At 36.8% G+C, this 24,667-nt stretch overlaps 1 protein-coding gene across 1 annotated transcript in view; it reads right to left on the minus strand.

Annotated features, from left to right (window-relative positions):
* The window catches only part of DPYD (dihydropyrimidine dehydrogenase), a 930,457-nt gene that overhangs the window by 382,928 nt on the left and 522,862 nt on the right, over positions 1-24,667 (minus strand). The window contains exon 14 of the mRNA XM_004002217.5: positions 17,587-17,751. Within this exon, the coding sequence (XP_004002266.3) occupies positions 17,587-17,751 (165 nt within the window). The remainder of the gene's footprint in view (positions 1-17,586; positions 17,752-24,667) is intronic.

Genomic DNA, 24,667 nt, shown 5'->3' on the forward strand with positions numbered 1-24,667 from the left:
AAATATTGTTGTTTTACTTTTCTTAGGAAGAAAACATTCGGTTTTCTACCATTAACTTAGATGTTAGGTGTAGTGATTTAAAAAAATACAATTTATAATTTTTATAATGCATTAATTAAGTGTATTTAATTTAAGAAATTATTTTTCTATTCTTTATTTGCTGAAATTTCTTAAGACATTAGGAATACATTTTTGGATTTCTTGAAATGTTTTTGTTCTGTTTGTGTTTTTGGTGTTATTATTTAGTTTGCAATTTTTGTGAACAGCATTATTTTCAAATGTCAAACTTACTAGAATTCCTGGAATAAAACTTATTTGCTCACAATCTATTATATTCTTTATATATTATTGGTTAATATTTGTAAATTTGTTTAGATTTTTTGCATCTGTGCTGATGAGTGACATTGGTCCATACTTTTCTTGTTCTGCCTTTGTCTAGTTATGATATCAAAGTATTGACGTTATTTTAGTTAGGAAGTACTTCCTCTGCTTTTCTTTTCTGAAAAAGTATGTGTAGAATTAGCATTATTCTTTCTTAAAAGGTTGGTAGAATTCAATCATGAGGCCATCTGGGCCAGTAGTTGTAACCATGCAAGTATTTTGACAGAAATTCAACTTCCTTAATGCTATCCATTGCTTCCCTACTGCATTTTGAAAGCCTGCATCTTTAAAGGAATTTGTCCAGTTCACCTATGTTGACAGGTTTATTTCTATAAAATTGTTCATAATATCCTGTAATTTTCCTTTTACTATCTGTAAAGTCTGCAGTGGTGGTACCTCTCTCATCCCTTATATTGTTTTATGTTTCTTCTCCCTTTTTTCCCCAGGTCAGTCTGGTTAAAGTTTATCACTTTTATGTCTTCTTAACAAATCAGATTTATCTTCCTTGATATTTTCTACTACATTTCTGTTCTTTAATTCATCAGTTTCTTTCTCTGATCTTGATTATGTCCATTATGTTATTTATTTTGGGCTTAATGTTCTCTTGCCATAGTTTTTGAAAGTGGAAGCTGTGGTCATTTATTTGAGGTATTTGAGGCCTTTCTCAATTTCTGATACATGAATTTGATGCGATAGAATTTCCCTCAAGTAATGTTTTTATGATATACCATGAATTTTGATATTTCATGTTTTAAATTTCATTCAGTTAAAAATACTTCTTAATTTTCCTTATGATTTCCTCTTTCATCTAAGTGTTTTTGAGGTATATTATTTACTTTTTAAATATTTGAGGATTTTCCAAATACTTTCCCATTTTTTGATACAAATTTAATTCTACTTTGAGAAGAGTATATATCTTGGTTGACTTAAGTTTTTTTTAATTACCGAGACATCTTTTATGACCCAGAATATGGCCTATTTTAGTAAATGTTGAAATGACTGTGTATTCTGCCTCCTTTGGATGGCTAGTCCTACAAATGTCAACTAAATAAGGCAACTGTATTTTTCAAATCTGCAATAGCCTCATGGTATTGTTTAATTAATTACTGACAAGCATGTATGAAAATCTCCATTTATAATTTCTTCCCACTGCTCTTTGAAGTTGTTTCATTTTTTTGTATTCAGGTATCCTGAAGCTCTGCTATTGAGTGAGTGAAACAATTAGGACTGCTATCAACTCAGAGAAGGCAATGGCAACCCACTCCAGTACTCTTGCCTGGAAAATCCCATGGACGGAGGAGCCTGGTAGGCTGCAGTCCATGGGGTCGTGAAGTCGGACACGACTGAGTGACTTCACTTTCACTTTTCACTTTCACTTTTCACTTTCATGCACTAGAGAAGGAAATGGCAACCCACTCCAGTGTTCTTGCCTGGAGAATCCCAGGGACGGGGAACCCTGGTGGGCTGCCGTCTATGGGGTTGCACAGAGTTGGACATGACTGCAGCGACTTAGCAGCAGCAGCAGCAGCAGCAGCAACTCTAGATGAATTTATTTCTTAATCATTATAAAAAGATCATTTTTGTCCCTGATAATATTCTTTGCTTTTGTAACTACTTTATCTGCTATCAATATTACAAGATCTTATTTGAATAGAATTAGCATGACATATCTCCTTCCATTGCTTCAGTCTTCTCTTTGTATCCCCATATTTAAAATCATTTTTTTTCTAATTGGCAGCATATAGTTGAATGCCACTTTTTATCAAATATGGGCATCTCTCCTTTTTAATTCAGATGTTTAGACCATTTACATTTAATGCAATTATTGACATCAGTTCAATTCAGTTCAGTTCTGTCGCTCAGCCGTGTCTGACTCTTGGCGACCTGATGGACTGCAGCATGCCAGGCTTCTCTCTCCATCACCAACTCCTGGAGGGTGCTCAAACTCATGTCCATTGAGTCGGTGATGCCATCCAACCATTTCATTCTCGGTCATCCCCTTCTCCTCGTGCCTTCAATCTTTTCTTATGAGTCAGCTCTTTGCATCAGGTGGCCAAAGTACTAGAGCTTCAGCTTCAGCATCAGTCCTACCAATGAATATTCAGGACTGATTTCCTTTAGGATGGACTGGTTTGATCTCCCTGCAGTCCAAGGAAATCTCGAGTCTTCTCCAGCACCATGGTTCAAAAGTATCAGTTCTTTGGCTCAGCTTTCTTTATGGTCCTACTCTCACTTCCATACATGACTAATGGAAAAACAATAGTTTGGACTAGATTGATTTGGTTAGGTTTAACTCTTCTTTCTTTTGGTTTGAGTAACTGACTCTATTTCATACTTTATTGTTTATGATTTATCTGTAACTCAGTCACATAATTTGAATTATTTTTAGAGCTTTTAGTGTATATACCTTTAAATTATCATAGTCTGTCTTCAAGGGTTATAAAACTTTATATATGGTTTTAGACACTTATAGCAGTATACTTCCATTTCTTCCTCACAACTTTTGCATTATTGTTGTCATGCATTTTCCTTTCAGGTATGTTATATACCCTCATGCTATCTTATGCTTTTGTTTAAACAACAAATTCTTTTCTAAAGTAAGTTAAATGATTTTTAAAAAACCTATATTATCCATGTAGTTACAAATCCTAGTGCTCTTTACTCCTTTGTATAGATCAATATTTCAACCTGGCATCATTTTCCTTAACAAAAAACATTTTTTAACATTTCCTGTAGTGCAGATTTCCTGGTGATTTCTTACACTCTTTTTATGTTTGAAAAGTACTTACTTCACCTGCACTTTGAAAGACATGTTACTGAATTTTGAAATCTAGATTAACAGCTTTTGTTTGCTTGTTTTTTTTAACTTTCAGCACTTTAAAGATGACATTAGTTTGCATTGCTTCTGGTGATAAATTACAGCAGATTATTATGTTTTTCTTACATTATGTTTCTCTGTATGGAACATGCTTTCTGTCCCTAGCTGCTTTGAAGGGTTTATTTTTTTTTTTTTCTCCTTTACCACTGGTTTAATTAATCTGATTATGATGTACCACCTTGCTCTAATTTTCTTCCTGTTTCTTATACTTGGAGTTCATCAAGCTTCTTTTTTATTGTTTTTGTTTGTTTTTGCATTGTTTGTGGAGTGGGGAAGGCTTGTTGTTTTAAGAGAAATTGAGAAAGTTTGGTCCATTATTTCTTCAAATTTCAGGAATTCCAGTACATATAAGTTGTCCCCAGCTCACAAGGTATATGTTTAATTTCTTCTCTCTCTCTGTGTGCTTCATTTAGGATAGTTTTCATTGCTGCATCTTCAAGTTATTAACAGTTTCTTCTGCATTTTCTAACATGCTCCTAATAAATTTTATTGCATTCTTTACCCTTTGAAATGTAGTTTGCAGGCCTGTAATTTTGATATAGGTCTTTTATCTATCTTCCATAGTTTAACTTGGATTTTTGAAAGTATGGAATATAGACGTAAAAACAGCTTTAATGTATTTGTCTGCTAATTTTAACATAACACGGTTTTAACTGATTTTTTCTTTCTTATTTTGGGTTTATGTTCTGATTTCTTTATAGGCTAGGTAATTTTTTAATTAGATGTCAAAAATTGAATTTTATATTTTTTGGTAATAGATAGTTTGTATTCCTACAAATATTCTTGAGCATTCTTTCTCAGTTGCAGTTATACTCAGTTCAGTTCAGTTTCTCATTCATGTTCAACTCTTTGCAACCAACCCCTGGGCTGCAGCACCCCAGGCTTTGATATGGAAGCTTGATCAAACTCACATCCATCAAGTTGATGATGCCATCCAACCATCTCATCCTCTGCCATCCCCTTCTCCTCCTACCTTCAATCTTTCCCAGCATCAGGATCTTTTCTAATGAGTCAGCTCTTTGCATCAGGTGGCCAAAGTATTGGAGCTTCAGCTTCAGCATCAGTCCTACCAAGGAATATTGAGGACTGATTTCCTTTAGGATGGACTGGTTGGATCTCCTTGCAGTCCAAGAGTCTTCTCCAAGACCACAGTTCAAAAGCACCAATTCTTCAGTGTTCACCTTTCTTTATGGTCTGACTCTCACATCCATTCATGACTACTGGAAAAACCACAGCTTTGACTACATGGATCTTCATCGGCAAAGAAATGTCTCTGATGTTTAATACGCTGTCTAGGTTTGTCATAACTTTTCTTCCAAGGAGCAAGAATCTTTTTAATTCCATGGCGGCAGTCACCATCTGCAGTGGTTTTGGAGCCCAAGATAATAAAGTCTGCCACTGTTTCCATTGTTTCCCCACCTATTTGCCATGAAGCATGGCAACCCACTTCAGTATTCTTGCCTGGAGAATCCCATGGACGGAGAAGCCTGGTAGGCTACAGGCCATGGGGTCGCAAAGAGTCGGACATGACTGAGCGACTTCACTTTCCCTTTCAATGGGACTGGATGTCATGATCTTTGTTTTTTGAATGTTGAGTTTTAAGCCAGCTTTTTCACTCTCCTCTTTAACTTTAACCAAGAGCCTCTTCAGTTCCTCTTTGCTTTCTGCTGTAAGTGTGGTATCATCTACATACCTGAGATTATTGATATTTCTCCCAGGGATTTTGATTCCAGCTTGTGCTTCATTCAGCCAGGTATTTCACATGATGTACTCTGCATATAAATTGAATAAGCAGGGTGACAATATAAAGCATTGACCCACTCCTTTCCCAATTTTGAACCAGTCTGTTGCTCCATGTCTGGTTCTAACTGTTGCTTCCTGACCTGCATACATATTTCTCAGGAAGCAGGTAAGGTGGTCTGGTATTCCCATCTCTTTCAGAATTTTCCACAGTTTGTTGTGATCCACACAGTCAAAGGCAATAGTCCAAAGGCACAGTCAAAAGGTGTATTCAATAAAGCAGAAGTAGATATTTTTCTGGAATTCTCTTGGTTTTTCTATGATTCAATGGATGTTGGCAATTTGATCTCTGGTTCCTCTGCCTTTTCTAAATCCAGCGTGTACATCCGGAAGTTCTCAGTTCATGTACTGTTGAAGCCTAGCTTGATGAATTTTGAGCATTACTTTGCTAGCGTGTGAGATGAGTACAATTGTGCCATAGTTTGAACATTCTTTAACATTGCCTTTCTTTGGGATTGGAATGAAAACTGACCTTTTCCAGTCCTGTGGCCACTGCTGAGTTTTCCAAATTTGCTGGCATATTGAGTGCAGCACTTTGACCGCATCATCTTTTAGGACTTGAAATAGCTCAGCTGGAATACCATCACCTCCACTAGCTTTGTTCGTAGTGATGCTTTTAAGGCCCACTTGACTTTGCATTCCCGGATGTCTGGCTCTAGGTGAGTGATCACACCATTGTGGATATCTGGGTAATTAAGATCTTTTTTTGTATAGTTCTTCTGTGCATTCTTGTCACCTCTTCTTAGTATCTTCTGCTTCTGTTAGGTCCATACCATATCTGTCCTTTATTATGCCCATCCTTGTGTGAAATATTCCCTTGGGATCTCTCATTTTGTTGAAGAGATCTCTAGTCATTTTCATTCTATTGTTTTCCTCTATTTCTTTGCACTGATCAATAGGAAGGCTTTCTTATCTCTCCTCGCTATTCTTTGGAACTCTGTATTCAGTTGGGTATATCTTTCCTTTTTGTTTCCCTTCTCTTCTTTTCTCAGCTATTTGTAAGGCCTCCTCAGACACCATTTTGCCTTTCTTCATTTCTTTTTTGGGGATTGTTTTGATCACCACTTCCTGTACAATGTCATGAACCTCTCTCCATAGTTCTTTAGGCACTCTGTCTATCAGACCTAATCCCTTGAATCTATTTGTCACTTACACTGTATAATCATAAGGGATTTGATTTAGGTAATACCTGAGGGTCTAGTGGTTTCCCTATTTTCTTCAACTTAATCTTATTTTGCAATAAGTTCATGATCTGAGCCACAGTCAGCTCCTGGTCTTGTTTTCGCCTGCTGTATAGAGCTTCTCCATCTTTGGCTGCAAAGAATATAATCAATCTGATTTTGGTATTGACCATCTGGTAATGTCCACATGTAGAGACCTCTCTTGTGTTGCTTGAACAGGGTGTTTGCTATGACCAGTGCGTTCTCTTGGCAAAACTCTGTTAGTCTTTGCCCTGCTTCATTTTGTACTCCAAGGCTAAACTTGCCTGTTACTCCGGGTATCTCTTGACTTCCTACTTTTGCATTCCAGTCCCCTATGATAAAAAGGATGTCTTTTTTTGTACTGGTTCCTGAAGGTCTTGTAGGGCTTCATAGAACCACTCAACTTCAGCTTCTTCATCTTTGGTGTTTGGGGCATAGACTTGGATCACTGTGATATTGCATGGTTTGCCTTGAAATCAAACTGAGTTCATTCTGACATTTTTGAGACTACACCAAGTACTGCATTTAGGACTCTTCTGTTGACTATAAGAGCTACTCTGTTTCTTCTAAGGGATTCTTAGAAGTAGTAGTAGTAGATAATAGTCGTCTGAATTAAATTCTCCCATTCTGGTTCATTTTGGTTCACAGATTCCTAAAATGTTGATGTTCATGCTTTCCATCTCCTGTTTGACCACTTCAAAATTAGTTTGATTCATGGACCTAACATTCCAGGTTCCTATGTAATATTGTTCTTACAGCATTGGACTTTACTTCCATCACCCGGTCACATCCACAACTGGGTGTTGTTTTTCCTTCAGCTCCATCTCTTCATTCTTTGTGGAGTTATTTCTCCACTGTTCTCCAGTAGCATATTGGGCACCTATTGACCTGGGGAGTTCATCTTTAGTGTCATATCTTTTTGCCTTTTCATACTGTTCATGGGGTTCTCAAGGCAAGAATACTGAAGTGGTGTGCTACTCCCTTCTCCAGCAGACCAAGTTTTGTCAGAACTCTCCACCATGACCCATCTGTCCTGGGTAGCCCTGCATGGCATAGCTCATAGTTTCATTGAGTTAGACAAGGCTATGATCCATGTCATCAGTTTGGCTGGTTTTATGTGACTATGGTTTTCAAGTTGTCTGCCCTCTGATGGATAAAGATAAGAGGCTTATGGAAACTTCCTGATGGGAGGGGCTGGCTGTGGAGGAATCTGGGTCTTGTTTCGATGGGTGGCTCTATGTTCAGTAAATATTTAATCCAATTTTTTTGATGGGCTGTGTTCCCTTCCTTTGTTCTCTCTCTTCAAAAGGACTTATGCCAGCACTATTGTATTCAGTGCCGCTGACCCCATGGCAGGCCACTGTTGACTCACACTTCTGCCAGAAACTCCTGGACACTCACAGGTAGGTCTGGTCAGTCTCTTGTGGGATCACTGCTCCTTTCTTCTGGGTCTTGGTGTGCACAAGGTTTTTTTTTTGTGTGTGTGCTTTCCAAGAGTCTGTTTCCCAGTCCTGTGGAAGTTCTGTAATCAAATCCCACTGGCCTCCAAATCAAATTCCCTGGGGGTTCTCAGTCTCTTTGTCAGATCCCCAGGTTTGGGAAATCTGTTGTGGGTCCAAGAACTTGCATAACAGTGTGAGAACTTCTTTGGTATAATTGTTTTCCAGTTTGTGGGTTGTCTGCTGGGTGGCTCCGTGGTAGGTCTTATGGCGACCTCCTCCAAGAGGACTTAAGCCACACACCTTGCCTCCCAGATCTGCTGCAGCCAGAGCCCCTGTCCCCATGGCAAGCCACTGCTGACCTGTGCATCTGCAGGAGATGCTCAAACACTCAAAGGCAGCTCTGGCTCAGTCTCTGCACGGTCTCTGGGTCCTGGTGCACACAAGTTTTTACTTGAGCCCTCGAGTGTATCTGGCGGGCATGGAATTTGATTCTAAATGAGATTTCGCTCCTCCTGCTGTTGTGTAGGGGGTTCTCCTTCACCCTTGGATGTGGGGTATCTGTTTTTGGTAGGATCCAACATTCTCCTGTTGGTTGTTCAGCAGCAAATCGCAATTTTGAAGTTCTCACAGGAGAGAATGAACACATGTCCTTCTACTCCATTCTTAGCAGTTACATTACTTAGACATATTTTTATCCTTTCAGGTCTGGCTTTTAGGTTTGCTGGGCATACCTAAATAAGTGCTTGGCCTATGGCTAATTGTGATACATAAGGTTTTTCACTCTGGCTGTCAAGAAGAGTCATAATTTCCAGATATATGTGAAAATTGAATAATAGCCCCTCAAATCCATTCTGAAAGTTCTTTTTGTAGTCTGATTTACTAACAGGCACGAGCTGATCTGTACTCTGTTAAATACTCAAGGGATCTTTTGCAAATCTCCAAAGGTCTTTCTGTATACAGCTCTCTACTTTCTGATACTTTATTTTGTGAATGCTAGTCGCCCTTGTTCTCTCTGGACTCTCAGTTCTGCTTTTCTGATTTCTGACTGGGTTTTGCTGCCTGCCCTGTAGCCTGGAAATTTTCTTGGGCAATGGCAGAGTTCATTTCCTTTGCTTTCCATCTCTCAGTGACCACTGTCTTTACTGACTGATGTTCTCCTCTTAAGAATTGTTGTTTCATATATAAGTTTTTGGATGCTACTATTTCAATTGAGAGTAAATCCAATCCCATTGCTTCATCTAGGATGCTGCTGATGTTTTCTTTTAAGGAACTAGAAATGACTTATCTTAAGAAAATGCTTGGCTACATGGAGCCAGAAACAAATCATGTAACTATGAGCTATATTATGTTTTCTTATTAATTTTGGCTGCTCTTGTTTTGTGGAATTAAATATAGCTTAATTTTTCTTTGTTTCTATGCTGAAACCAAGAAAATAACTGTCATTATTCTAGTTTTATTTTAATCAGAAGCTAAGTCAAGTGAATGAATGATATTAAGGCAAAGAAGCACAATGAATGAAACATTGAGGAAAGAATCAGAAGACCTTACGTTCTACGTAACATATAATTAACTCAAATTCAGAATAATCACTAAAAATATATTTATTAACTTAGTATTTAATTTTTAATTGGTAATTATTTCTGAAATAGTGTCTTTTATATGAACTGTTTATAAATGTTTTGAAAATCAATTGGGCAATATGATTCAAGAGCTATACAAATGATGTTTCCTTTTATTTGCTAAATCTATCCCTCAGAATATTTCATGAAAACCAATTATTATTTTTAGTAGAAATAAAATCTAAATGCATAGTTATTCTATGAAGTGTTTCCCAGGTGGCTCAGTGGTAAAGAATCTGTCTGCCAATGTAGGAGATGTGAGAGCTATGGGTTTGATCCCTGGGTTGGGAAGATCCCTTGGAGAAGGAAATGGCAACCCACTCCAGTATACTTGCTGGGAGAATCCCAGGGACAAAGGAGCCTGGCCAGCTATAGTCCATGAGGTCTCAAAAGAGATACAACTGAGTGACTAAGGACACATTCTCTGCAGTATAATTTAAAATCACAAATACTTGCAATATGTCAAGCTCATTACCTATAATATCTCATTTAATTTTTACAACAAACTCTGAGAGATGGTATTATCATCATACTGATGAGAATGAGGCTAAGTATCAATAAAGTAACAAGTCAGAGGAGCTGCTGAGATTTAAATCCATTCTGATTCTAAACCCTACGCCTTCATCCCTGGACTCCATATACTCTAGAAAAGTGAAAACAGATACTTATTAAGATAACTGGACATGAACTGTTTTGCCCCATCCACTTTAATATTTTAAATTTCCATTTTATATTTTATTGTTTAGACTATGATGTATTTAAATATGATTTATTTTTATTTATACACACTAAATAGATCTTTTTTAAAAAAAATAATAATGTCACTGGAAAATTGTTTGAGATTTTAGCAAAAAAAAAGGAAGTTGGGAAATATCTGTCTTCTGGAATTCACAGTGTTACAAAATCACTACTTAAATGATGGTGTGAAAAAGGGAAGGGCTTCCTAGAGGATTTACTAGGCTTCCCTTCAATGCCTGATCCAGTAATTTTCTAACAAAGAGAAAAAAACAAAAACAAAAACCAGTTTTATTTAAAATAAACCAGCATGGGAACATGTAGAAATTTACAGAAATGTGAAAAATAAGCTCAAATAATTCTGGATAGAGCAAATGAATGAATGATATTAAGGAAAAGAAGTACAATGAATAAAACATTGAGGAAGAAATCAGAAGACCTTAGAGTCTACATAAAGTATAAGTAACTCAAATTCAGAAGAATCACTAAAAATACGAGATTCGTACATCTCTGTTGGTGAAACCCTTTTCTTGGGATACGAGGAGAGAAGAGCTAGGGTGCTATTTGTACTTCATAAACTCTGTGATAGGAAAGCAAAAGTAATGAGCGTGTACTGATCACTGCTGGCTAATAATATATTTATTGTAGTTTTATTTGTTACTAAATTTTATTTCTCTGACCAGATTGCATGAGTAACAGCTCCCCCCCCCCCAATTTCTAATTAGTTAGACTTAGTTACACATATGCCAAAGAAAAGAAAGCCCACTTCTTCTGAGTCAGCCTCCAGGACCCCTGTAAGAAGACTGTACGGGAATGATGGGGTGATGCACATCTGCCGAATAAACAGAGAGCATCCTCCTGTTTGGAAGATACCTAGATCTGACTCTCAACTTCCTATTTTCAAATACAGAACTTAAAAGGAGGCTGGGTAAACAGTTCAAATCAGTCCACACCAAGTTGCTGGTATTATTTTCTATAGATACACCTCCATCTCTGCAAAGCCAAAAGAGCTGAGCCATAAAATATTCTTCACTGGAATTAATGACAGAACTTTCTTTGTCAAGTGAAAAGATTTGGGGTTTTTAATTGTTTTTGGGAGTCTGCAGTTGAGAAAGCTCAATCTATTTGGCCCATATCAGCAAGGGAGGATTGTAACACATATGTTCTTAATTCCTCAGGTTCTTTATAGTCAAATGGAACCCGCTGCATGGTATAATGGGATGGTTTCCAGTTTCAATGCAGTAACTTACTAACTCTGTGATCCGGACAGTTAAAGCAATATCGCTAATGTCAGTTCCCTCATCTGTAAAATGGAGGAAATCTTTGTTTCACAGATACATAAAGCCCTTAGTACAGTTCCTGGCACAAATAAACAGCTCCCAATAAATAGTTCTGGTTTAGGAGTTTTATAAATATTTAATGATGTATGCAAAGTTCATGAGTGATATTGATTATATATATAGTACAATTAATTGAACTTTAAACACACATAAATATGTATCTATACACATACATACATATACATACACATAGATATATATTCACTTTATCCATGCCAGAATTACTGAAATGATTGAACTAGTATAGGGCCTAACTCTCCCAGAGATTCTTTTAAAAAAAAAAAAACAAAACAAAACACTGAATCATTTTTGTTTCATTTCCTTCTTACTTTCCAACATGGATCATCTGCAAAGCACAGAAATATTTTCAAAATTAACAAGTTAATGTACAAAATACATCTGAAAAAGATACAAACTTTGACATAGTGTTGAAACCTTGAGTCTTTGGTCCTAGAGCAGGTCATAAAGAGTAAAATAAGTCTGACAGAGAGAAACAATATCATATATTAATGCTGAGGCTAGTCTTAAAGACTGAACTTATGACTTAAGATGATAAAACGACGTGACCATTTTATTAATATATAGATATAATTTCCTAGAAGCCCAACACATCAGGTGTGTGCTAAGAGCCAGAAAAACACCTGACTTAGTAGTCCTCCTTTGCTGGGAGGCAGACATTGATAGACAGCACAAATGTCGACAGACCACCGTGATCAGTGTCATGAGGACTGAAAACCTTCTGACCACAGCAGAGGACCTGGCCAAACCCCAGAGGAAACAGGGAGGGCTCTCTTGACATGGAATCTGAGAAGGGGCTGCAAAGAGCATGAAAGTGAGGGAGGCATGGGGAACTGCATACCCATTAGATCATTGACATGATCTATCAACAAAGCGGGTACAGTTTAAACCCTTCATTCTTTTCAGACACTTGCAAGGGGCTCTGGATGTAGGGACAGGCTGATTTCTATGGCTCAGTTGTGAGAGGCTCTCCAAAACTCTCTCTGCAAACACCAGGCCAGAGGGTCTTCTGTTTGAAACCTATAGCATCCTTCTGAGTTGAGGGTGAACACTGTCTAGGGGGGCAGCAAGCAACCCTTCTAACAACTTGCTAAAGTAGTCTAAAACAAGGCAGTGTGGTGTGGCTTTACTTTTAAGTCTGTAATGCTAAATATTTCTCTAGTGACTTTCTTTTTCCTAAGAGGCTGGACTTAATTTCTTGGTGAAGTTAAGTTCACCCACAATGAAACTGGTAACTGAGTCATCATTTGGTCACATCATCATTTTGGTCACATCATCTCAGTCAAGCTAAGACTTGGTGCTGAACTTTTATTTCTTTTTTTAATTTAATATCTGGAGTATTTTTAATATTGAGAATTTTTATCACTGTCTTTCCCCTTTGATAGTATCTTGTTGCCTGGATGCCTAAAGAATTCTTTAATTTTTCCTTACAAGTATATCAGCTTAACTAGGACACATCTCAGATTCATGTTCTGATTATAAATTTCCTAGAACATACTGCGCTTTTTAACTTATCTTTTAATAGGAGGATAATTGCTTTACAATATTGTGTTGATTTCCTGTACAAAACCACAAATCAGCCATAATTATATATTTATATATATACACACACACACACAGTCCTACTCTCTCCCATGTCCCCAACCCAACTCACTCCAGTATTCTTGCCTGGAAAATCCCTGTGGACAGATGAGCCTAGCTGGCCAGAGTCCAAAAGGTCGCAAAGAGTTGAACATGACTGAGCGACTAAGCAGAGCACAGCACAGTGTATATACGTGAATGCTACTTTCTAAGTTCATCCTTCCCTCTCCTTTCCCCACTGTGTCCACAAGTCCATTCTCTGTGTCTATATTTCCATTTCTTTCCTGCAAATAGGTCCATCACTGCTAACATTCTAGTTTCCATAAATATGAATTAATATGCAATATTTGTTTTTCTCTTTCTGGCTGACTTCACCCTGCATAACAGGCTCCAGGTTCATCCACCTGACTACAACAGACTCAAACTCATTCTTTTTTAGGGCTGAGTAATATTCCATGGTAAATATGTACTATATTGTCTTTATCCATTCATCTGTTGATGGACACTTAGGTTGCTTCCATGTACTGGTTGTTGTAAACAGTGCTGCAATGAACACTGTCTCCTGGAGATCCTAATAGGCAACTAGAATTAGGAAATGCAAGACAGACATTCTTAATCTGAAGTTCTTAGAACTCTTGATAGAAAATAGTAAATTCATGAACTTGGATGGAAAAAAATTTACATCTTTATTTTCCTGAGACTCGCATTCAAATGTATCATTTCCTCTATCATGAAGCAACAAACCAGTGTAACACTATCAATACCTGTGACTTTGCACCAAAGGAAACCACGTAGAATCCTGTTGAGTTGTAGAGTTGCTGCAGATAGCTCAAGGTGTCACTTGAAGTCACCATTACATCGAGACTGCAGTAGGTATTAGATCTGCCATTAGACTGTATTTTTAGTCTCTTATTAAAGAGTACTATATATTACTAATATTTTTTAAAATAATTCAAGAATTTCATTTTAATATAATGGGAATATTTTATTACCTTGCAAATTTTGTTTTATGCACTCAAAATTGTATTCTGAAATGGGCTTTTAGGTTTCACCAGGGTACCTACAGAGGTCATGGCATCCACACAAACTTAAGAACTCTGTATTTAGAGGCTACTAATCAGGAATGCATCTTCAGAATGCTGACAAATGGCAACCTGAGTCATTTTGAACATAGTGTGTGCAGTGCTGGTCTTTCAGTCATAAACTGAGAAAGGGCTTCAGTAGAAATGACATATCTTATAACAGAAGTATTACATACCATTGTTCTTCCTTTGCTAATTTCTCTAACCAAGCCATCATTCCCTTTTCTACCTTCACTAGCCGACTCAGTGATAAATCCTTACCTTTTGCCTAACTCTCACTCTAACTGCCACAAATGATAGAAAATGTCAGTCTTTGCTTCCTAATTCAGTGCCTTCAGACAAAATGCAGCAGGTATTTGTTGGTAAAATTTTTTGTAAGCCTAAAATATATGATTTCTAAGGTTTTCGTAGTAAGAATGAAAGGATTCACTTAAAATTGATTTCTGCAAGCCTTAATTATACATTTCATAATAAGCATTGCAAAAAATCTCAGCTTAGGGAAAAAAAAACCCTTTGTAATAGATTGATTGATACAATTATCAGTGTGCCAAATTTAACTCACAGATAAATAAAAGGAAACCCTGAAAGCCAAGAAGTCTAGTATGTACGTGTGTATGTGTATGTGTGGGTGTGTGTGGGTGTGTTTGTGGGTGTGGGTGATCATTCGCTCAGTCATGCCTAACTCTTTGTGACCTCATGGACTACAGCCTGCCAGGCTCCCCTGTCCATGGAATTTTCCAGGAAAGAATACCAGAGTGGGTTGCCATTTCCTATTACAGGGGATCTTTTTGACCCAGGGATCAAACCCATGTCTCTTGCATTTCCTGCATTGGCAGGTGGGTTCTTTACCACTGTGCCACTGGGGAAGCCCATATAAGTGTAGGCTTTGGTATAATTCTGTGACAGTTAAGAAACAAGCCCCCTTACAAGACATTTCATCTTTATATTGAAGATGTTCTTCCTGCTGTCTCCTCTAGTCCATGGTCAACTGGTGCCTACTGTCTTTGGAAATAGAGATGCTGGTTACAGGTGTTAGCTGACCTATAAGCCCCCCAACACAATTTCTTTTTCAAAAAAGTTAGCCCTTGGTTAGAAGCTGCCACAATGGGTTGAATTATCCAATCCCTGTCATTAAAGGTGGCAGCCACGCACTTGAGAATGATGTGGGAAAACTCCAGTGAGAGTGATAATTAAACTTGGAAAATGAAGGGTCACCTTCTTTCATGCAGCTCATTGGGTTTGGCATCAGAGTAATTCTAAAACAGTGGGGGATATTCTACTCTCAGCATGGCAATATCTAGGTGCACACGCATTATTTCTATGAGTTCAAATGGGAATGCCATTTTAATTGTATTTAAAATGTTAACTTTAATATGGGGAGTAAAAATGTTAGAAATTAGTTCTAAGAATACAGAAAAAGAATAATGAGTGAAATCTAAATGGTGAAAGAATTAGAAACAAGAAAAGCATGTATTGTTTTCTCAGAAGAAGCAGCATTATAGGAGAAGAAAATTGTTTCCAGGGAAATTGAAAAGAACATTTAAATGCGTTCAAGTCTTTCTACTTGACTGTAGAATCACAAAGCAAGGAAGGGTTTTGTCTTAACTTTCTTAGAGGCCATTATTATAACATCTTATCCCTGCTCAAGAGAGGGTAGAAAGTATCAGATGAGCTTTAAGACAAGTTATTAATAGGAGTTATTGTCCAGAAAAAGGTTTTTTTAAAATTATATTGACTCATCTAAATACTATTGAAGGAATATTTCATACTATTCTTATTTTGCAGTAAATAAGTAATACTGAGCTTTTAAGAGGACCTGAAATGATATTGCATATAAGCAAGTATACTATGGAACACTATTACTAGAAAGGGCATGGATGCTAAAGTCAAATTTCAAGCTCAAATTTTGGCATCACCATATAACAGCTGTGAGCCTTAAGCATGCTACCTAATGCCACATGCCTCAGTTTCCTCATCTGTGAAATGGGAGGAATAGTACTACCTATCTTATAAAGGTATTAGAAAATCAAATGAGTATTAAAATATATAAAGTATTTATAACCATATCTAGTACAGAGTGATTATCATGTAAGTGCTCATTCTTACATAGGGTCATAGTGTCACAAAGAGTCAAACATGACTGAACCAACTAAGCATGCACACACACTTACTTATTACCATTATTATTTTATTTTATAAAACTGTAGACTATGTTTTAAAATATATTAATAATTATTTTTATGGTTGACCACTTTTGTCCTTGGCAGTATGAGAAGAGGTTTCCAAATCATATGGATTCTTTAAAATACATATAGTCCAACAAAATTGTTACTAGAGTTGATTGTATAATGCTCAAACTGATAATTGTAACATCAAGCTCCAAAATTAAAAAATTCCTAATAAGCAGAAGCTGTTGATTTCAGGTGGCCTTTATTTAGTTTCTTTCATATCTGAAGGGTTGAACTGAAGAAGCTAAATTGTATCTTACGTGATTATGTTTTAAGATAAGAGAGAATTTGGAAACAATTAGAGCTTTCTAAAATAGAAAAATAAACCTGATGAGCTAGGCAAATGTGTGATAGCTGAAGTCCCTTTGTAAAATTTTCTGATTTATCAATTTGTGGGCAAACATCCACATATTTCATTGGATTTTAAATTATTTATTATTATTATTATTAGAATATTTGAAGTCTTCTCATTTATCTCTAAAAGATCATCGCAGAAAAATCTTTTTACAATGCAAACATTGCCCCAAACCTCAACATCAATTCACCAGCAGCTCATTGAGAGAGAAACAGGGAGAAATGTGTGAGGGGGTGCGCGTGTGTGCACAGTGAAAGGGGCGAGGGGACAAGGAGGAGAATGAATGAATGACATTAAGGACAATCCTAACCAATATTGAAGAGAAAAATACTGTGGACTAAAAAAAAACACAGGCAATATATAAAAATCCACAAAGAAGCAAAATACTATCTGTAAGCCTGATTTGACTGTAATATTTGTATATAGTACTTTAGAAGGAAAAAAAGGTTTTATAAAAACTAGTTTGCTCATTCAGAATAAAGGTGTTAAAATATTTGGTAAGTTATTTCCCACTGAAAAATATAAACTACATAAGAAATTCTGCATCTGCTTCAGCTTTATATTTAAAATGATTTACAGTCTGCAATTTCTTCCTAAGGTCATCACCTTCATAAATACTAGCCACATACAGTGAAAACCAACTCAATAAAATGAGTATTTCATTTCTCTTCCTCCTGCTTATATAGATACTTCTTTCATCTACATGGCACCCATTTATAACAAAGCCTTACATTGTGTGGATTTTTATGAGTTCTTTAGCATTTCTTTCTTTTTTATCTTTCTATGCATCAGCAAAGCAACTGGCAGATTCTTTAATAAAATATATTATACACATTAATATTTATAAGCCTACGAATTGGATGTTTAAATAAACATTCACCAACTTATGCCAATTCTTTTGTTTTAGGCGTTAAATCACACTTACATTGTCTGGAAAGTCGGCTTTTAGTTCAGTGACACTTTGACACCAATATGCAGCCGTTTTTTCACTGATGAGCTCAATATTCAGGAAAGAGCTTTGTCCAGGGCCGTACATGGGGCCAGAGGTGGTCCCCCGGATGATTCTGGGTGAAACATTTGTCACTATATCCTGTTGAAAGAGTAAAGATATTGGGTCTCGTTTCTGCAAAGAAAAACTGTTATCTTCATTCTATGCTCATTTCCATATGACAGCATTCTACCAAGTCCTGTCTCACATTTTTAATATATTTTAAATTACAGCTGAACATAAACTACTTAATGAAAAAGTAAAATATAATATTTGTTAGCTTTATTTAAATTACTTCCTATAATTGAAAGGTTAGGATGGTGGAAAAAATACATAAATTCATTTACACTGGTTTGTGGCATATACATTTTAATTTGTTTGCAATTAAATAATAAATAAAAACACATCAAGTAAAATGTCAAAATATTATTTCAGTCTATTTAATCTAAATATCATTAGTGAGATTTTAACTCAAATAAGAGTTAATGTTTGCAAAGAAATTTCTTTTTTCTAAAAAGTAATTTCAATATAAATCAGCTAGAGTATATATTAGCACCACTGACTCATCACACCTTAAAACACATTCTAACAAACTAGGTTGACTTACCTATATGATTCTAACTATAAATTTACATTCAATAAGAACCAATTTTTCCCAAAACTGAAATGAGGATATCAATAACTTCCTGATAACTATAAACAGTAAACAGTCAAATTAACTTGCTTGTTAAGTGTAATTAACAATACATAACTGCTTCTAAAGCTGTATTAACAAAGAAGAGGAACATTCTTACATTACAAAAAACCAAAATGAAACAAAGAAGAAAAATGTTTCTTTAGCCAACTTCCAATTAAAATTAATTTTGAGTAAAGGTCATTTAGTTAAGGATTTATCAGAATTAGTCATTTAAGTACCCCTCCTCACCATCTTGTCACTTTTAGTGAGATAACATGAACCCCCATTAGTATATAGCAATTAAGGTCAATTTACATATTTTAATTAAGAACCACCCCATATAAAACAATTAGCGTAATAGGCATACTAACTGGATTTCATAACATTTGGACGTTTTTCCAACTAGATAGACAGGAAACCTTAATTAGCATTAATTAGTGCTGATCTGCATATGTTTGATAAGGCATACCCTTGCCACAAAAGATTATTTATTCCTGAATCTGCCAAATGCTACAGTTGCAGAGGATAAAAGGACTTTTCTACACATTGCATGTTAATTTCTGGCAATTTACATTCACTTTTACATTCGAATTAGTATATTATAAAATAAATGGTATAAATGTTACAATAAGCTGCCTTAAATATGTACGTTTTTACTTATAGGAATCCTGCCAGTTAATGTTTTACTAATTAAGCTATTTCACTTCTATTGTAACTGTAGGAACGTCAGCAGCCTTACTTTGATTTGCTGTTGTGAAACCATGTTACACAATCTTAACGGGTAAAATGACATGTACAGTCACTCCAGGAAGCTCATGCCTAGTGAGTCCAATTTCTTTCTTGGCAAATGCTTAAATGTGTGGAGTGTGTCTCTGCAGGTACCTTCTGTGCAGCTCATGGAGGTAGGGACTCTCAGGCTGTTATGGTCTGAGAGGACAATTCTAGAAATGTTTCATTCAAATCAGGCTGATTTTCTCTCATATTTCAATTTTCAAGAGCCATAATTTTAAGCTTTGAGCTCCTCCTTTCCTCTGCTATCTCCTCTACTCTAATTTTTCATCGCCTTGATAAGGCCAATCTAGGTCACAGGCTGTGCTCAGCACAGGAGAATTTGACCAAGGAAGCAAATATATTCAGGACAAGAATTCATATTCAGTTCATCAAGTCATGTGCCCTAGCACTGGGTAGTTCCACAAATGAAAGGCCACACGTTTTAAATGACTGTCTTATAATGTATTGGTTTGTGTTAAGGAGGAAAAAGGTTTCCTCTATGCTTCTAGATTTTTCAGACTAGTCTAAGAATTAAATTGACATGAGATAGACTAACAGGAGAAAATGAAATTCACTTCATATGTGCAGGAATTCCACATACGTGACAGTGTCAGAGTCGCCACATACATGAGAGGTTCAGAGACAGAAAAGTTAAATGAAATATACATGCCATTCAGAGTTAAGGAAAGGAATGGGGGTACAGGGCTTCCAAGAACAGAAGGGTCATTATAGGTCAATAAGAAAAGTAAATATTTGGTAAGCAGATGCTTGCCTTGTTGTATAGATGGGATCACTTTAGGTAAGTAACTTTTTTCTGGGAAAAATTCCCAATTTAAATTCTTCTATGTAGTTAAGGGAGGGCAATGGTTTTTCTTGAAGCTGAAGCATCTTGACTTCTTTTAGCTCAAAATAACCTTTATGCAAAAGTGACACATTTTGGGGAGGTTAATTCTGAACCCCTGCATCTGGAAGCGGCACTTTCTGCTTATTCAACAAAACTGACTCATGCGTTAGACTTGATGCTCCTGCCCATTCTTTAGGACTTAGCTTAGACTTCAGTCTATTTAGGAATCCCTTCTGATCTCTCCAACTCCATCAGGTCTTATTCACACCATCATCACAGTACATAACTTTCCCAATTGGTACTCTTAATACTCTATATTTTTTATTGTCTATATTCTTGTCAGTACATTCCAGTAGAGTGTAAATTTTGAAAGGAAGGAACTATATCCTGTTTACTATTACATAACCAGCTTCTAGCCTAGCTTTTAATGTGTTCAAATAATTTTTTTCAATTGAAGTACATCTGATTTATAATGCTGTGTTAGCTTTATGTGTAGAGCAAAATGATTCTTTCATATGTATGTGTGTGTGTGTGTGTGTGTGTGTGTGTGTGTGCGCGCGCGCGTGACCTTCCCAGGTGGTGCAATGGTAAAGAATCCTCCTGCCAATGTAGAAGTCACAGGAAACATGGGTTTTATCCCTGGGTAGTGAAGAGTCCCCTCAAGTAGGAAAAGGCAACCTACTCCAGTATTATTGCTTGGAAAGTTCCGTGAACAACAGAGCCTGGCATGGTCCATGGGGTTGTAAAGAGTTGGACACAAATGAGCATGATGCACAGTGTGTGTATTTTTTTCAGATTTTTTTCCATTATAGGTTATTATAAGACAGTTGCTATGCAGTAGATCCTTGTTGTTTCAAATAATGTTTTAAGAAGGAACCTAGACTAAAATCCTAGGTACTAGAATAGGGCTTGTCCTGAGGTATGGGAACTATAAGGTATTCGTTGTTGGCCTTATTCTGTTGGTGAACAAATGGGCTTGGACTTACATTCAGGGACTCATTCATTTGTGGCTTAAACAGGAAGATTCCCTGGAGGAGGGAATGGCAATCCACTCTAATATTCTTGCCTGGAGAATCCCATAGACAGAAGAGCCTGGCGGGTTACAGTCCACAATATCGCAGAGTCAGACACTACTGAAGTGACATAGCCTGCACACACACACACTAGTCCATTTACTTGCTTACCCTGATCCCTCAGAGACACTTTCTCTGAAAACAGTCCCCTAACCGACACTATAGCTACCTCCTGATGCCTGCAGGCAGTGATGTAATTTGCTTAATACTCCACTTCTCCCCATCCTAGCCTACTGCAGAGCTTCAGTGACACAAAGCGTAATTGAACTTGATCATCTTGTAACTTCTAAGACCTTCTTGACCATTGACCCTAAATTGCTGGAATTATCAGATCTCTAAGATCCAAACAGAATAACCTCATTCATATATAAACTAACTCATGCTTTTCCAGTTCAAGTGCATAAGAATTCCTAAGAGATTTCTTTGGGTAAGGTCCTGATAAGAAGATGATTTCTTCCTATCAAGACCTAAACCAATTATAGTTGCCTCTTCTATTTATTTGTTCCTAGGTTATGCTCACATCTTCACAGACTGTGCAGAGATTTTTTTATATAATAAAATAAAAAGACATGAATAGAAGAATAACAGCTGTACTGAGAAACGAAAAATTCAATAGTCCAGAAATTTTAAGCCATATGCTATTTTACAGGATTCTTCCTAATGATAATTTGGCCAGGAACTCATAACAGCCGAAAGGGACAATAAGCTGTGGCATTTAATCGAAGGCAAGTTAAGCAAATGCTTCTTCCTTCAAATGTCCTGCCTCAGTGATACCTTAAAACCTCAAATTCTTCCATTAGAGAATTTGTGTACTATGGGTCGAACTTATTGTTAATGTTGGAGGTGTTTCATTTTCCTCTTCTATAAACCAATGTTAAACTGTAATATACCATTTGAGGATTATCGATGATTTCCTTAACCAAGAATCAACAGGAAGTACAAGGCAAATCAAGAGAAATTTTGTCTACTTCATGACACGTATCGTTTATTCCTTTATGTTGATTTATGACTTAACAGCTTTCCCGGTGGCGCTAGTAGTAAAGAACTCGCGTGTCAGTGCAGGAGATATAACAGACATGGGTTCAATGCCTGGGTTGGGAAAATTTCCCTGGAGAGGGGAATGACAACCCACTCCAATATTCTTTCCTGGAGAATGCTATGGACAGAGGAGCCCGGATGGCTACAGTCCATAGGGGTCCAAAGAGTCAGACACGACTGAAGCAAGATAGCACACACACAAGTATGACTTAGTGACTGGACAACAATAGTGCTCCTCTAAATGGATCAGTTTTCTCTTTCCTTAACTCAAGCATAGAAGATCCTGAATAACTGCCCCAGTTACAGCCACCTATTGTGTAGAACTCAAATATCCATGAGTCAATTGTTACCATCACAGCAATTTAAAAATTCAGCATATGAATATTTCAAATTCATCTAAAGTGCCAAAATTCCAATATGGACACTCAGTGATAAATCAGTAACATAAACTTTATTTTAGATTTTGGTTTGCAAATTCAGTCATATATGCCACTGCTTTGTCAAAAAACCTTCTACACTGACTGGAGATTCAGACTTTTTTAATTAAATGAAAGATGAATGAAAACTTGGATACAATCAATAATCTTTAGTTATCTGATTAGAGTTAGAGCTTCAATAATTGGGCAATAACTTGCTAAAGCATTTGACCTGGGAATACTAGAATGTATTATTGAATAAGATAATATTTTGCTTTAATATTTAATAGATAAATCATATTAGCATTGCAAGGGAGTTAACAAAACAAAACAAACATATTAAAAAATCACTTCAGTTCAGTACAGCCGCTCAGGCGTGTCCGACTCTTTGCAACCCCATGGACCACAGCACGCCAGACCTCCCTATTCATCACCAACTCCCGCAGATTACTCAAACTCATGTATATTGAGTCAGTGATGCCATTCAACCATCTCATCCTCTGTTGTCCCCTTCTCCTCTCACCTTCAATCTTTCCCAGCATCAGGGTCTTTTCAAATGAGTCAGCTCTTCGCATCAGGTGGCCAACATATTAGAGTTTCAGCTTCAACATCAGTCCTTCCAATGAACATTCAGGACTGATTTCCTTTAGGATGGACTGGTTAGATCTCCTTGCAGTCCAAAGGACTCTCAAGACTCTTCTTCAACATCACAGTTCAAAAGCATCAATTCCTCGGTGCTCAGCTTTTTTTATGTCCAACTCTTACATCTGCACATGACTACTAGAAAAACCAAAGCCTTGACTAGATGGACCTTTGTTGGAAAGTAATGTCTCTGCTTTTCAAAATGCTACCTAGGTTGGTAATAACTTTCCTTCTAAGGAGCAAGCATCTTTTAATCTCATGGCTCCAGTCACCATCTGCAGTGATCTTGGAGCCCAAAAAAATAAAGTCTGACACTGTTTCTATTGTTTTGCCATCTATTTGCCATGAAGTGATGGGACCAGATGCCACGATCTTCATTTTCTGAATGTTGAGCTTTAAGCCAACTTTTTCACTCTCCTCTTTCACTTTCATCAAGAGGCTCTTTAGTTCTTCTTCAATTTCTGCCATAAGGGTGGAGTCATCTGCATATATGAGGTTATTGATATTTTTCCCGGCAATTTTGATTCCTTGGATCAGTTTCTGCTTCATCCAGCCCAGCGTTTCTCATGATGAGCTCTGCATATAAATTAAATAAGCACAGGGACAATACACAGCCTTGACATACTCCTTTTCCTATTTGGAACGAGTCTGTTTTTCCATGTCCAATCGTAACTGTTGCTTCCTGATCTGCATACTGATTTCTCAAGAGGTAGGTCAGGTGGTTTGGTATTTCCATCTCTTTCAGAATTTTCCACAATTTATTGTGATCCATACAGTCAGAGGTTTTGGCATAGTAAATAAAGCAGAAATATATATATATTTTTTCTGGAACTCCCTTGCTCTTTTGATGATCCAATGGATGTTGGCAATTTGATCTCTGGTTCCTCTGCCTTTTCTAAATCCAGCTTGAACATCTGGAAGTTCACGGTTCCCATACTGTTGAAGCCTGGCTTGGAGAATTTTGAGCATTACTTTGCTAGTGTGTGAGATGAGTGCAATTGCGCAGTAGTTTCAGCATTCTTTGGCATTGCCTTTTAGGAACTAGAGTGAAAACTGACCTTTCCCAGATCTATGGCCACTGCTGAGTTTTCCAAATTAGCTGGCATATTGAGTGCAGCACTTTCACAGTATCATCTTTTAGGATCTGGAATAGCTCAGCTGGAATTCCATCACCTCTAATACCTTTGTTCATAGTGATGCTTCCTAAGGCCCACTTGACTTCACATTCCAGGATGTCTGGCTCTAAGTGAGTGATCACACCATCGTGATTATTTGAGTCGTGAAGATCTTTTTTGTACAGTTCTTCTGTGTATTCTTAACACCTCTTGTTAATATTTTCTGCTTCTGTTAGGTCTATACCATTTCTGTCCTTTATTAAGCCTGTCTTTGCATGAAATGTTCCCTTGGTATCTCTAATTTTATTGAAGAGATCATTAGTCTTTCCCATTCTATTGTTTTCCTCGATTTCTTTGCATTGATCACTGAGGAAGGCTTTCTTATCTCTCCCTGCTCTTCTTTGGAACTCTGCATTCAAATGGGTATATCTTTCCTTTTCTCC

This window comes from Ovis aries, chromosome 1 (genome assembly GCF_016772045.2).
Source record: "Ovis aries strain OAR_USU_Benz2616 breed Rambouillet chromosome 1, ARS-UI_Ramb_v3.0, whole genome shotgun sequence".
NCBI classification, from domain to species: domain Eukaryota; kingdom Metazoa; phylum Chordata; class Mammalia; order Artiodactyla; family Bovidae; genus Ovis; species Ovis aries.